The sequence below is a fragment of the Bos grunniens genome, chromosome 19, assembly GCF_055505025.1.
Source record: "Bos grunniens cultivar Pamir isolate PY7600 chromosome 19, Bosgru_T2T1.0, whole genome shotgun sequence".
Lineage (NCBI taxonomy): Eukaryota > Metazoa > Chordata > Mammalia > Artiodactyla > Bovidae > Bos > Bos grunniens.
Genome location: NC_141183.1, coordinates 23,288,918 through 23,304,217, shown reverse-complemented (window position 1 = coordinate 23,304,217; position 15,300 = coordinate 23,288,918). Strand labels below are relative to the sequence as shown.

General features: G+C 39.5%; 1 protein-coding gene across 3 annotated transcripts in view; it reads right to left on the bottom strand.

Annotated features, from left to right (window-relative positions):
- IKZF3 (IKAROS family zinc finger 3) overlaps positions 1-15,300 on the bottom strand; it is a 94,269-nt gene that overhangs the window by 16,665 nt on the left and 62,304 nt on the right. The window contains exons 1-4 of one of the 3 annotated variants that reach the window (XM_086357837.1): positions 13,253-13,387; positions 12,622-12,882; positions 11,414-11,581; positions 9,274-9,390 (exon numbers count right to left, since the gene is read on the bottom strand). The exons of 1 other annotated variant lie outside the window; for it this stretch is intronic. In XM_086357837.1, coding sequence (XP_086213963.1) covers positions 9,274-9,390; positions 11,414-11,581; positions 12,622-12,874 — 538 coding nt within the window. In that variant the 5' untranslated portion in view covers positions 12,875-12,882; positions 13,253-13,387. Of the gene's footprint in view, positions 1-9,273; positions 9,391-11,413; positions 11,582-12,621; positions 12,883-13,252; positions 13,388-15,300 lie in introns of those variants that run through there. One more of the 3 variants, XM_086357836.1, reaches the window with a different exon arrangement.

Sequence of the window (15,300 nt, the reverse complement as noted above, 5' to 3'; positions counted from 1 at the left end):
ATCAGGACCTCTGGTGTAGGGGCCTAGGCAACAGTATTTTTAAAGCTTTCCAGATGATTTTTAAGATGCAGCAAGAATTGAGAAGCACTGAAATAATATATAAATAGTGCCAACATAGAATCAAACTGGAATAAATGTAGTATAATTTAGTCTGGTACAGCACACAGTACCCAATAAGAGTTTATATCTGAAGTTCAAAGAGACACCAGCTGCTCTAAACACAAGGCTTTACATTTTAACACTTGATGCTAGTCCAAGGTAGGGGTCAGTAAACTTTTTCTATAAAGGGTCAGAGAGTATTTTAAACTTTGTGGGACACATGCAGTCTCTGTTCCATACTCTTTGGTTCTCCTTACACTTTATAAATGTTCAGCCCTAAAGTGCACAAGGAGGTTGCTGACTGCATTTGGCCTGAGGGTCATAGTTACGCACACCCCTGCCCTAAGCAAACACGGTGTGATGCTACAAACATTTCTCTCTGTTTTATCATAAGCATTTCTGGAGGTCCAAACTAAATGAAGTATCCATACATTCCCAATGTCTCTAAGGAAAAAGAAACTGAAATCAGTTTAAGGGACCAGAGTAAAAAGCAAGTGATGAGTGCACAATGGAATTTCCCACCCCCACAAATATATACACAGATTTAGGAATTGTCAGTATTCATTCTGCAGTTAAAAGAGTTTATTGTATGAAGAGATTCTAGGGAGATGGTGAAGGACAGGGAAGTCTGGTGTGCTGGGGTCACAGAGTCGGACATGACTGAGCGACTGAACAACGACAATATACAGAAATTGTTTCATGATCTCTGGGACATTCAGAACCACAAATGGACACACTCAGAGAGAAGAAAACTGGTCATCTCTGCAGTAAATGAAAGACGAAGAAAGACCTCAAGGGTAAGACTGTCAAGAATGGCCAGGGTGAGAGTTTAGAGCCAAATCAGAAAAAAAGAATTCAAAGTATTAAATAGTTTTCATTTTATTATTAGCACCTTTTTGGCTTTGCTTTTTAAAAACTCCTTGCCAGTCATTACACGATAAATTATAAAACTCAATTCAAGAATAAAGTTCAAGAATAAAATGAAATCTGGCTCCAAAAATGAATAAGAGAAGAGATTGATAACAATGACCATATTTACTAGACTTTGTTTCTTATCAAAAATAATTCTGTCCTCTAAAGAAATAAATCCAAGCCTCCAGTTTAAGCTATAATAACACTGTTTGTATAAATGAAGATAAGGATAAAAATAAGGGGGCTGGGCAGCTCTGGGGCTAGTGGTAAAGCACTGTGACTTCAGCTGACAGATCGCTGTAAATAACAGGTTCTTTAGTGACAGGACGCTGCTACTGAGCGAAGTGGGTCAAATTCTGTCCAGCACAAGGATAGGTTTAAATGACCAAACAGGAAACTATTATACATATTATTTCCTTTCACACAAACCACCACCAGATGTGGCACTACCCAGAGCCCCAAGAGCAGAGAGATGAAAGACAAAGGCCTGGGATTTGAAGTAAGCTCCTGAGGCTGTTATAAGGAGGCTTTTCTTAGGAGTGTCGAAGAGGCAGCTCAGTTTGTGCTTTGACTTGGTTCCAGCAACCTTGAGGGGATTAAATCTAGGTAAGATCCTCCCCCACCCCACCCCTGCCCCATGTATTAATTATCAAAAAGATTCATAGTAAAATAAGAATGAAAACCAGTACTTTGGGAATTTTAAACTCTCTCCCCATCTTACCACTACTCTCTTTTAGTCTTTCAGTCACTCCTCTAACGGCCCCATTATCACCCGGAGATCTGTCAGTCCCAGGACTTCCTGCAAGCATTGTGCTGTCAGTTTGGTTTTCCCGTTTGGCTCTCAGGAGTCCCTGTCTACATTTTACCAAAGTCACCATCAATCACCACAAGCATCTTTCTGAAGACACATATTCTATACATTCTATATCTGGGAGGATGCAAAAGCGGGTATACAATGACCTGAATAACATAACTGGGGCCTGTCACTAAATGGCAACCTTTAGAGATAACATCTTCTTTTATCCCTGGTTACTCACCAAGCTTGTCTTGACAGTCATTTCCAGGTAAATCATACTCTGGAAATCAGTGACCAAATGCCTGACATTTAAAAAGATAAAATTCTGGAGTGTTGATGGATACACAGATAATTTGAGGCAAACGGGGAGACTTCCCCATACTCGACAACTCTGATTCGATTGAAAGGAGTCCTCTGAAACTACTAATCTTCTTTTCTTTTGCCATACCAAGAGGCCTGTGGGATCTTAGCTCCTCAACCAGGGACTGAACCCCCACCCCCTGCATTAGAAGGCAGATTCTTAACCACTGGACCACCAGGGTAGTCCCTGAAACTCCTAATCCACAGGGCTGCCATCTACCAACACCCTCCTGCAGGGCCATTCACTCAAAATATCAGCTTCATGATGCCAATCCTCAGTGTATATGTGCATATACTCTAGAGATTAAGTTAATCTTCACTAAGTTAACTGTGTTTTCCAATTGGCAAGTTAGGCAAAGGCTACAGTTTCAATTGATTATGGCTTGGAAGGAAAGTTATGACCAACCTAGATAGCATATTCAAAAGCAGAGACATTACTTTGCCAACAAAGGTCCGTCTAGTCAAGGCTATGGTTTTTCCAGTCGTCATGTATGGATGTGAGAGTTGGACTGTGAAGAAAGCTGAGCACCGAAGAATTGACGCTTTTGAACTGTGGTGTTGGAGAAGACTCTTGAGAGTCCCTTGGACTGCAAGGAGATCCAACCTGTCCATTCTAAAGGAAATCAGTCCTGGGTATACTTTTGGAAGGAATGATGCTGAAGCTGAAACTCCAGTACTTTTCCACCTCATGCGAAGAGTTGACTCACTGGAAAAGACTCTGATGCTGGGAGGGATTGGGGGCAGGAGGAGAAGGGGACGACAGAGGATGAGATGGCTGGATGGCATCACTGACTCGATGGACGTGAGTTTGAGTGAACTCCGGGAGTTGGTGATAGACAGGGAGGCCTGGTGTGCTGCGATTCATGGGGTCGCAAAGAGTCGGACACGACTGAGCAACTGAACTGATACTCTCATTTTCTTCCCCCAAACTTTCAGTCTACTGCCTTGCAGTTATTGGACAACTGCTGTACTAAATGATGCACACTGTAAAACACAAAGAACTGCTTTTGAGTCTAGACAATCTCTTTGGGATTACAAGGAGTCCAAGCAGTAGACTGAAAAGGGAAAAAAAAGGACTTGAAATTTGGTCCTCTGCTTCAACTTTAAGACCCAACTGTCTATTTATACAAACAGTCTAGACGTGTTATCTTGCCACATCATGTCTCAGAATTTAAGTAGAGGGAAACCAGTTTGGCAAGATAGTGAGGGAACAAGATAATGGGTTTAAATGACGAAATAGGAAATCCGTTCCTGGGTGGTGTTTGGCAGTTTAATGTTGCAAGGGGTGGGTGTGGGGAATATGGGATGGTGGCAAGGAACAATTTGCACACTTGGTTCATGAGTGAGCATAGTAGGAGTAGGACTAATTCTGGGTCAGTTCCCCTTCATGTTACTTGCCTACTAGTATACAGGGGAGATAACTATTTTCATTAGCAAAATGGTTTTAATGACATATTGGAAAAATAATCAAACTCATCCTAAATCAAAATTATAGAATACGTTACTGTCTTTAATCTCTGTACAAGTGTTAATAGTTCGTCTGTTTTTTAGTTAACTGGTTGCATGATGTCATTTCTATTTCAAAGTGATTGTAGATTTAACTATATAATTTGTTGTGTTTTTGTTCAAAATCCTTCATTAGATCTTGAAGTGTTAAATGGAGCTCAAATAAGAGACATTGCTTCCTGTCTCTTCTATACTGTGGTCAGCCAGTAGCTGATGGAGAGTACAAAGGGGTGATATTATGCAATAAGAATTGTCTAACAAGAGATTGCTATCAAAGAGCAAGCCAGGTTCTAACAAAAAAGTTGCATAAAACCGTTGCCTTGTTGAGCATGTACAATGAATACTACTTGTGAGTTAGTACTGACTTTCTAAAAAGAATAATCTGTTGGGAAAATAGACATTTAAAACATTTTAAGCTCCTTCTTTGGACTGCTATTTGGTAAAAGTATGGATTTTTTTCCTGAAATTCTCATGCTTGTATTATCTCAACCACAACAATGAGGATGAAGATAAAAGGTTTTGACTTCTAGATTCATAAATAAATATAATTACTCAATTACTTTAAAAATCTTGTTATTGCCAGAACTCATTGTCATACAAAAATATGTCCCGCTCCAAGTATTCATAATTTGTGTGAAATGAGGCTAAATGAATCTACCAGCTGTTAGTCCCTTTCTGGAATAAGGATCAAGCTAATGAGAAAATGAAATCTGTGGTCGTCTATATTCATTCTTCTTTTCATATATACTCCATTAAGACAGCAGAATTGGGAGTATCTTGATGATGTCTGGTATAGAAACTTGAGCTGAAGTAATACCATTACATGTGTCTGTTAGACCTTTATATTATATTAATAGATCCAGTGCTCAGTCCCTTGTTGGACTGAGTTCTTTGAGGGTAGGGGCTTAACCTCCACTCATCTTTACAAATAGCTCTGACACAGAGCCTGGTCCAGGAGAATGCAATGAATGCTATCAGAACAAACGAAAATGATCAGCAAAGGCAGGAGTCTTGTTGTCCAACACGATCTTCTTTTGCAGACTGGTCTCCAATCCAAGGTCTTTTCATTTGTCCTGCTTCCATAAAGGCCTGATTCCTGACTGGGGCAGGTTTGTCCCAAGGCTCAGCTCTCACAGTAGGCTACACTTCAACTTACTTGATGAATGGTTGGACAGCATCACTGATTCAATGGATAAGAACTTGGGAGAACTCCAGGAGATGGTGAGGGACAAGGAGGCCTGATGTGCTGCAGTCCATGGGGTCGCAAAGAGTTGAACACGACTGAGCAACTGAACCTCTTGCCTGGAAAATCCCATGGATGGAGGAGCCTGGTGGGCTACAGTCCATGGGGTCGCTAAGAGTCAGACACGACTGAGCGACTTAACTCTCACTCTTCACTTTCATGCATTGGAGAAGGAAATGGCAACCCACTCCAGTGTTCTTACCTGGAGAATCCCAGGGACAGGGAAGCCTGGTGGGCTGCTGTCTATGGGGTCGCACAGAGTCGGATACGACTGAAGCGACTTAGCAGCAGCAGAGCAACTGAACAACACTTGATGAATAAGTGCCACATCCACAGTAGAGCATCATCCCTTTAAAAGCTAGTAGTAGGATTTCCTCAATGGTACAGTGGATGAGAACCCACCTGGCAAGGCAGGGGACACAGGTTCGATCTCTGGTCAGGGAAGATTTCACATGCTGCGGAGCAACTAAAGCCTGTGCACCACAACTACTGAGCCAGCTCTAGACCCACAAGCCATAACTACTGAGCCCATGAGCTGCAGCTACGAAGCCCGCACACCCTAGAGCCTGTGCTCCACAGCAAGAGTAGCCACCACCAGGAGAAGCCTGTGCGTTGCAACGAAGAGTAGCCCCGGCTCACTGCAACTAGAGAAAGCCCAAGTGTGGCAATGAAAACTCAATGCAACCAAAAAGAAAAGAAAAAGGAAAAACACCTGGAGATGAAGGGATAAGAGGTACCACTGGTGATACTATATTGGTCAGGTTCAAAATGGAACACTATGTCCAGACCTGGACTCCCAATTCTAAGAAGGAAACAATAGAAACCATGTAGGGAGCTGTGACAATAATCAAAGGATTGGCTTGTGTTCGATTAAAGATTCTTTATATTTTGGATTTTAGGAAAAATCATAAGAACTATTTGAAATATCAAAGATAGACATGGCATGCAGTGTTTACCATTCTTGATTAAGCTGTGACTTTATACATTTTCTAACCTGAAACCACCATAACAATATATTTGTTTTTTTTTTTTAATCAAAACTTGCTGACTTAGTTAGCCTTTTATTTTTTTGCTGAGACTTTAAGTGTTTTGCATGCATTCATCAAACCAACCTATGAAATGCAAATTAACTCAACCTCTGTATTTCAGTATTTCCTGAATCACTTTATACCACTGAAGATAACAAAAAAAGATTCTTTGAACACTTTTCTTTTTAAAATTAATTTAATTTATTTCTGTTTGGCTGTGTTGGGTCTTCACTGCCGCCTGGGCTTTTCTCTAGTTACGGTGAGCAGGGACTCGTCCTTAGTTGTGGTGTGTGGGCTCCTCGTTGCAGTGACTTCTCTTGAGCACAGGCTCTAGGATGTGCGGGCTTTAGCGGTCGTGGCACATGGGCTCAGTAGTTGTGGCTCCCAGGCTCTAGAGCACAGGCTCAATAGTTGTGGCACATGGGGTTAATTGCTCTGAGGCATGTGGGAGCTTCCCAGATCAGAGTTTGAACCCGTGTCTCTTGCATCAGCAGGCAGATTCTTTACCACTGAGCCACCATGGAAGCCCCTCTACTGCCACTTTTCTAATTTGAAATTCCTAAAAAGGTCATGGGGATAGGAAGTAAGGTGGTAACCTTGCTTCAAAATCACTAATTTTGAACTTATTGTTCATACAGGATATTTTACTCATGTTTTCCCCTACTTCCAGGACAATCGAGACACACATACATACGAAAGTGTCTATTAATTAGTATGTGTGCTATTCTACTTTTGCTAACTAAATAATATATAACCTTCAAAAATACATAACTAATTAAGCCATTTTTCCAAAAGTAGAAAAAAACTAAATCCCATTAACTAATAAATGAATGGATAAAATGCAGTGAATCCATGTAATAGAATATTATTCAGCTATAAAAAGGAATGAAGTGCTACCACATGGATGAACCCTGAAAACATTATGCTGAGTGAAAGAAGGCAGATATAAAAGGCCACACATTTTATGATTCTCTTCATGTGACATGTTCAGAATAGGCAAATTCTTAGAGACAGAAAATAAATTAATGGTTGATGGGGGCTGAAGAGGGGAACAGGAGTGACTGATAAGGGGTACAGGGTTTCTTTTGAAGTGACAAAAATATTATGAAATTAGAGTGGTGATGGTTGTATAACTTTGTGAATACATTAAAAACCACTGAATTGTACACTTTAAAAGGGTGAATTTAATGATATGTGAATTATGTCCCAATATGTCTTTGAAAATAAAAAAATAGCTAATCATGAAAACAACAAAAGTTCTATTGATTTTTAAGCAAGTCATTGAATTTCTGATGAGTTTCAGTATTCTCAACTCTAAAATGAAGAGGTGGGATCAGATGCTCTCTTTAATTTGTCTTGCTTTAAATATTAATGATTCTACTTGGAATATAAGAATTTCATAACTTGAGAATTTCTCATAGTAAGAGCTTTGTCTATTGTCTGAAATATGGAACTTCAAGTAACGATGCCCAGGTATTACCTGACTAAGCTTAAGCATGTTGCTTAAAGATGTCAAAATCCAAGTTTTAGGTTTTTAAGAGTAAACATTTCTCTTTAGAAATAAGGAGGAAATCCAACTCCTTGATAAAACTGAACATGCCATCAGGATAAAAAGCAGAAGCAGTGCACACCAACGGAATTCAGTTGGCCAGCTCCTAACACCATAACATAGGCTTTATCTAAAACAAAAGTTTCCTTTCACTCAAAACGGATACAGTTAAACTACTCAAGATTTCCACTCCGTTTTTCCTGAGTTTCACATTATTTCTGTCATATTTTTGTAATGTTTCTGTTTTAAAATTTTCAAACTATTCAATTGCAACCACTACCATCAAACACCAAATCCCATGAAGATTTATACCTACTCTAAGCAACTGGTTCAAGTAACCAAATAAAAATAGCAGGCAATCCAAGCTGCAGAACCAGTGAAGTGAAAGTCGCTCAGTCATATCCAGCAACCCTATGGACTATACAGTCCATGGAATTCTCCACTGGAGTGGGTTGCCATGCCCTCCTCCAAGGGATCTTCCCAACCCAGGGATCGAACCCAGGTCTCCCACATTGCAGACAGATTCTTTACTGTATGAACCACTAGGAAAGCCTAAGAATACTGGAGTGGGTAGCCTATCCCTTCTCCGAGGGATCTTCCTGACTCAGGAATTGAACCGGGGTCTTCTGCATTGCAGGCAGATTCTTTACCAACTGAGCTATCAGTGAGGAAGCCCAACCAGGTTGATGGTCAATTATATGGGTCAAAGGACAACTGCAGGGATGTTACACAAAAAGGTTTCAGGTCGTTTCAACTCAAGAATGAAAGGAAATAAAACCACAACTGATACACGGAAAGACATCTGGTGTTTCAACCAATTGCCACCAGGCATGTAATTCAAAACATGGAATAAAATATGAAATTCCCAGAGCCAAATATAAACATCACAATAAATCATATGAGTGGACAAGTACATGATTTGGAGGCCCTGTGCAAAGAAAATCCTTGTGGTTTTAATGAACTCTGCCCTAGCCACCCCTCAAGCTGCCTCTACCCTCAATCTTTGCCATTTCAGTCAATGGCAACTGCGTTCTTCATCACACTGCACATCAATCTGTTAAGAAATCCTGCTGGTTCTATCTTTATACTATATAGAGTTAGAACACTTTGCACCACCTCTACAATTACCAAGACAATTTTCTTTTGCTTGAATTATTGCAATGGCCTCCTAACTGGACTCCCCAGTTTCTAACCTTGCCTCCAATACAACCTATTCTCGGTAGCACGTAGAGTGATTTTTTTTTCAAATGAGAAGTCCAATCATGTCACCTCTCTGTTCAAAACCTTCTGAAGATTTTTAATTTTATGCAGAGTAAAAGCCAACATCTTTACAATGGCCTACAAGGCCTAATAAGATCTGGCTTCCTATTTCCTCTCTGGCCTCATGTCCCACTACTCACTTTCTTCCAGCCATACAGGACTACTTACACTTCTTTGAATTCAAGCCCCAGGGCCTTTGCACTTGCTTTTTCCTAGTGATCTGTAGGGCTCTCCCCTCATGCTTTTAAGTCTGTTAAAAGGTCAGTTAGCTGATGTTTCTCCTAACTCACCTTCAGCCCCCAGTACCTGCTTTATTTTTCTCAATTGCAATTACTCCCTTACAAAACATCAGACAAAACTGCATGTTACTTTTTCATTTTGTTTCTAGTCTGTTTTTCCCAATGAGAATATAAACTCCATGCGGGCAGGGTTTTTTGTATTTTGTTTACTATTGCAACCTACCACCTAGAACAGCAGGTGCTCACTAAATATGTCCAGAACAGGTGTTGCATGAACTCACCAGTCTCACCCAGGTCAGTGCTCTGAAGAAATGTACGGCAGCGCTCCTTGTGCTCCTCAAGGGAACTTCTCTGCTTGTAACTCCTTCCGCAAAACTCACATTTATAAGGTTTCTCAACTATAAGGAGAGCACAAGGGGCACTCAGTGACCCTCAGGGGTTATAGAACAAACGGTGTATTGGGGCCCTGTGAAAACTGTCCCCTAGGAAGGAGACTGCTGAGCGAAGCCAGAGTACTTGGATACTCGTGCATCTACTTTACTTTTAAATTCAGTAAACTGAAACAAGGTTATGGCCTATGATTGATTCTCATGTACCCTTTGAAAGGACAGGTTCCTTCCACAAATGAAAGGATTTAGACTTAATCACTATCCTGGAGCACAGTGTTTTGGCTCCAAATCCAATCTTGCTTTTTCAGGAAAAAAATACAAAAAGGAACATTTTATTTTTCAAGGAGATTCGTGTGGTTTAAGAATGAAGCAGGAAGAGATCCTGTATTCTGTGACATCCAGCTGCCTGTAAGTAAAGAATGCTGCAATTTGTAGGTATTAGCCACTAAAAGTCTTTTTAGAGCATTGACCTATTTCAATAAATGTAGCTTATCTTTGCCCAGTGGCTATAGCAAAGTCTGGGCTCAATTAATAAAAACTGACCTAACCAACTGAGGATCATTTTGAATAATAGAAATAAGAAGAAATTTCAAAAAATGACTTCATCTTAATTTCTAAGATAAAGCAAAAATTTCCTCAAAAGTTCAACCATACAGTACAGGCCACCTTTAATCTCCTAACTCCTCCAAATGCCTTACTGTTATAAACAATAACTTCAACTCTGTGTGCAGGGCTCACCTTTCTGACTTGTCAATAAAATGTACACCAGAAATTTTTCAGAATTTTAGGGACTGAGATTTTTTTTTTTTTTCAAGTCCTCTTGCTCTGTTTAAAATAGAGCTTTTGGGGCTTAAAGCACTGAAAGATCCTTATGGAATCACAAATTAAAATAAATGCAGGTTTTCTGGGGCTAGGAATGTTAAGTTTCTACATAAATTGAGGTCCTCTAGAATCTTAAAAATGACTGCTGTTGTTGGATCTTACCTGGAAAAAGCAATAGAAAAGAACTACTCTAATTTTTTGGACCAAACTCAGCCTTAACTCATTACTTTGAACAATGAGCTGTAAAAGAAACCCTTCTTTTACCCTTTACCATCTCTCACAGTGGGTTTTCTTGGGGCTGATTTGTTTAATCCTTAGTCTCTGAATTGTGACCAGTTGCGGGTTTAGGGCTGGGTTTTAGTCAAAGCAGAATGTGGATTAACATAAAAACAAGCCCTTTTTTCCCCCTTCAATTAAAATTTTGTCAGATAACATCAAGAACATGAGGTCCCAAATTTGAAAATAAACCCAGTTTTATTTTTCTAGGAGGGAAATTCTAAATGTTAGTTTAATGTGGTTAAAATAAGGAGTGAAAACATCAAGAGAGAACATAGCTTTTTATGAATTCTTATTGCTGCTCATCTTTTAGAGATTAAAAATAAATTGGGTGATCAAGAAGAAAGTTAGGTTTAAGAAATTTAGCTCATATACACCTAAAACGAATATAATGTTGTATTTTTAATTATATCTATTAAAAAAAAAGAAAATCTAGACCAGAATGGCCCAAACTCCCCAAATTAGCCCAAATTAGCCAAAATTTACCCTCAACAGATATTCATACCCAGTTTACAGTTTTATACAACTTACAAACTGTACATCATTTACTTTATCCAGACTTTTGAATGAATAGTATGTGTGTATATTTTTAGGAAAATAATCTTTTAATAAAGTTTGCCATAAAAATACTGATGGCTATAATGTTTTTGCAAAAATTAAAAAAGCATTTTTACAGTGTAGGCTTCTCCTGTCTGACTGTGTTGTTCTCTAGGGGTACAAAGATGGTAAGGAGATGTTCATCCCCATTGAGCCAGACGGAGAGCAATTAATGTCTTAATGGAAGTGTAATTAGCCCTAGAGGTCTCTGCTGTTGTAACCCTTCAGAACCGGAGTGACAGATTAAAACCTCCATACTTAACTCTTTCTAGTTTCCTCAATGGGCACGGAGAAAGACATATTTACTAGATATGGAATGCTCATTGCTCTCACTTACCAGAATGTGTCCTAAGATGACCTGTGAGTGCATCTCTTCTCTGGCATGCGTAGTTGCAGAGGTGACACTTAAAAGGTTTTTCCCCTGTGTGCAGTTTAATGTGGCGGAGGAGGTTACCTTTCTGAGTAAAAGATGCCCCACACTGATTACACTGGAATGGGCGTTCACCTTTAAAAAGGACAAAAAGGAGATTTCTGATCACCTGGCAATTGGCGAAGCATATGCACAGATTCGATGCCTATGGCAAAAGCTCATTTTTTAGATAGTTTCTGTTCATACTGGGATCAGATGGGAGCTGTATTTCAAGGGAAGCCTAGGACTGACTTAAGGAATCTTCCTTCTAGAAGAGAAAAAACATTCATCTGGCAAGGCTAGGTATCACCTTGCCTTGGATCAGAGCAAAAAAAATGAGTAGCTTTAGAAGTGCTTTCTAGACTTAAGTTTTTGCATTACTTAGCATTCCTTTTAAATAATCTCAATCTATAAAAAGAGTCACAGACTGAAGTCCTAATAAGGTATAGAGAGCCAGAAATGCTTTTTTTTTAATTGAAGAAATGCTTTTTAAAGTTTCCATATCCTATGTTAGATGAAATCTATAGGGCTTGGTGGGAGTGTTAAGTTTGCATGCATCTCTATAGAGTGCCTTTTGTTGTCTGAAAATAAATTTTTTAAACTGTTAATAAAAATTGAATCCTTTGATCTACCAAATTTGAACCCAATACAATAAGGAGATCTGCTGTTTTAAATGGGTTGCCATTTCCTTCTCCAGAATTCTTGCCTGGAGAATCTGAGGGACGGAGGAGCCTGGGGGGCTGCCGTCTATGGGGTCGCACAGAGTTGGACACAACTGAAGTGACTTAGCAGCTTAGCAGCAGCTGTTTTAAAAGTTACACAAAATATATGCAAGATGCTCAAAAAGCATATCACACAATTTAACTCCCACTTGTTACTGAAGAAAAATATTTGGCTGACCTAGAACACTGTGATCTCTACAGTCTTATTCATAGCATTTGTGATATGCTTGACAAATGCATGGTGAAGCAGGAATAAAAATCACTAGGTAAATGGAAATGCGGAGAGGGAGAGAGATATCAGAATCATATAAAAAATCAATGAAAAGTAATCAAAAGTAAGTTCTAAATTACACCACTCCTTTTCTTATGTGGTTGAATTAGGACAGTTTTCAGAACAATGGATAGACTATTTACCAGTATGGCTCCGCTTATGAACCATTAAGACATTGAAGCTAATGCAGGATAATCCACACACATCACAGTTCATCTTGCCACTGGTTGGCCTGCTACTATCATATGAGACAACGTGTCTCTCCAACTTAATGTTTTCATATTCATTATATTCTCTTGAATAGCTGTAAGGAATTTCAGGCTCTTCTGCATTTCCCATGGGCTCTGGCTTTAAAACATTCTCATCCCTTTCACTGTATTCATCTTTCACTTTCATTGAATCATCTGCAGGGAGGAAAATGCAAGAAATGAACAATGATTGTTTTTGCAGCTATCAAAGCAGCTCAAAGAACAGAGACCCACAACTGATAATTAAATACCAAATGAAGCTAAAAATATTGTACATCTACAAAACAAGAAAACACCATTAGGATGATCACTGATTATTTGAATTCAGAGCCATAGTCAGGGGAAAACACAGACACATGTGCACACACACACAAACACACACAAAATAGATGACAGCATTTTAGGCCATTCAGAAAATTAGAGATAACAGATTTTAGCTATGACTGCTCAGAGCAACTATGAAAAAAACATTTTGAGCACTTTTTCTCCAGTACTGGGGGAGAAGAAAGGTTCTCAGATTTAGTACCTTTTTTGGTGGCTGCAGTTGCAAGGCAAGGTGATGTGCTCTTTGGTTTCAAGAAGAAAATACTATTTTAATTCTTCAACTGCACTCAATTTAAGCCACTAAGACTGAGAATTAACAAGTTGTTTTTTTTTTCCTGATTTTAAGCCATGCCTTGCCTCTTCCCCTTCCATGTATACAAACTGCTAAAATGAGTCTTATCTCTCTCTCTCTTGGAACTGATAAAGAGACAACGCTGAACATAGAGGAAGCTGGCAGTACTAGTGAAATACTGTTGAGAAAGATAAAAGGAGAAGTAATCCTTTAACATAACCTTCTAAGGAGTCACTTTCATTGACGCAGGTAAATGCAGCTCAACCTAAGCAAGGGGAACAGCACCAATAACCAATACCGAAGTTAGGGAGGGCTAAACTCAAAGCCCTAGAATAAAGTGCTGGATAGGAGAGGTGTGGCTGGCCCAAGTGAGTTGGCTGATCAGGTACTATTTCAATAAGAGCTGCAACACTCTTAAGCTGAAGAACATAAGAAATGAAGAAGGCAAATTTATGTACTGATACTAAGAAAACCTAAAATATTTGCCTAATATAATAAGTACTTATAAGGGATTTTTCATATATAAAACATGCTGCATAAATGCTCACTTTTACAAAAATTCATTCTTAAAAACTGGAAATTGTAATGCTCCATGGGAATCACAGGTCAATGGGATTTCAGGGCTGGAAGAGAATTTACAGATCATCTGATCCAACCCTTGTTTTTCAGATGAGGAAATCCGGGAACAGAGATGTTTTGGGGACTAGCCCACAGTTACACAGCCAGTTAATAGCTGATGAACTGGAATTAGAACACTGAACTTGGATTTGCCCTTGCACTCTGACACATAGAGTCTAATTTGCTCTTTATATCATTGCACACTCCCTCTTTAGTGGTGCAGATGTTAAAGACCAAAACACTCTGAAGAAAAGATATTTAAAAAAATGACATCCCTTCCAAACAACACCAGTAAGTGCTGCTCCTGTTGCCACACAGGAGGAAGTATAACTGCAGCTGTGCCTGGCTTGCTACCTTCTACTCAAGTTTCAATTTTCACTTCTATCAAGGTTACCTTTCATCTATATTAACTGTGTTTGCTTAACAGAGCAAGACAGGGCCTAACCACCAACAGAGGAGCCATTGCTGCGGCACTGTTCCACTGCTTCTCACCACGGTTCATGGTTCATAACCTTTTACTCTTTGATTAGAAGAGATGGAGGGCTGCAGGAAACATCCAGTGTGTTTCAAAGTGGCCCATCCTATGCATCTGGGTTGTATATGAATTGATATCTATTTCCTACATGGAGAGCGAGTCATCCTCTTCCTTGGACACATCTTGCCTGCTTTTAGATGGAATGAGTTTCCTTAAGTGGTTTTTGCTTTTTAAATTTTTTTTAAAGAGAAGGATGCACCTGAAGCTTGTACCCTCCTCCTCCTCCATCACTCCAGCTGCGGGTGATATCCCACCAAAGCTTGAGTGCTCTTCAGTTTGCATGTAGGCGTTTAAAACAACCTCAACGGAAAACTTCAGCTACTGAAAACCAAAAACAGCATATAGAAAAGGCCAGCAGAAATGGATCCTTTTCATTTGGGTTATAAAATGTTAATATGAACAGACTCAGGCTGTTCTGTGGTCCATGATAATTAAAATCTGGTAAGATCAATGTTTTGAGTCTTTCTGAAAACACAAGACATAAGAAGGTTGCTCCTTCTCTCAGGATTTTGGTTTTAATGGGCTTGACCTAGAACTCAGTACTACACCGACCTAGCTCACAACAAGTCCTTGGCTTTTGTTCTTGAGGACTCAGCTGTAGAAAAAGGAAGACAGTATTTGAGACTCAGGACTCTAAGGGAACAAATCCAAGCACATGAACAGGAAATTGAGGCAGTCCCTTGGACTTACTGGACCAAGAGAGTTCCTGATTTGCTCTTGGGGTCTTACCAGTTTTAGATAAAAGATCTGGATGGCCTCTCTGCATGGTTACTGAGGATCAACAATTCATTATTTTTCACCATGT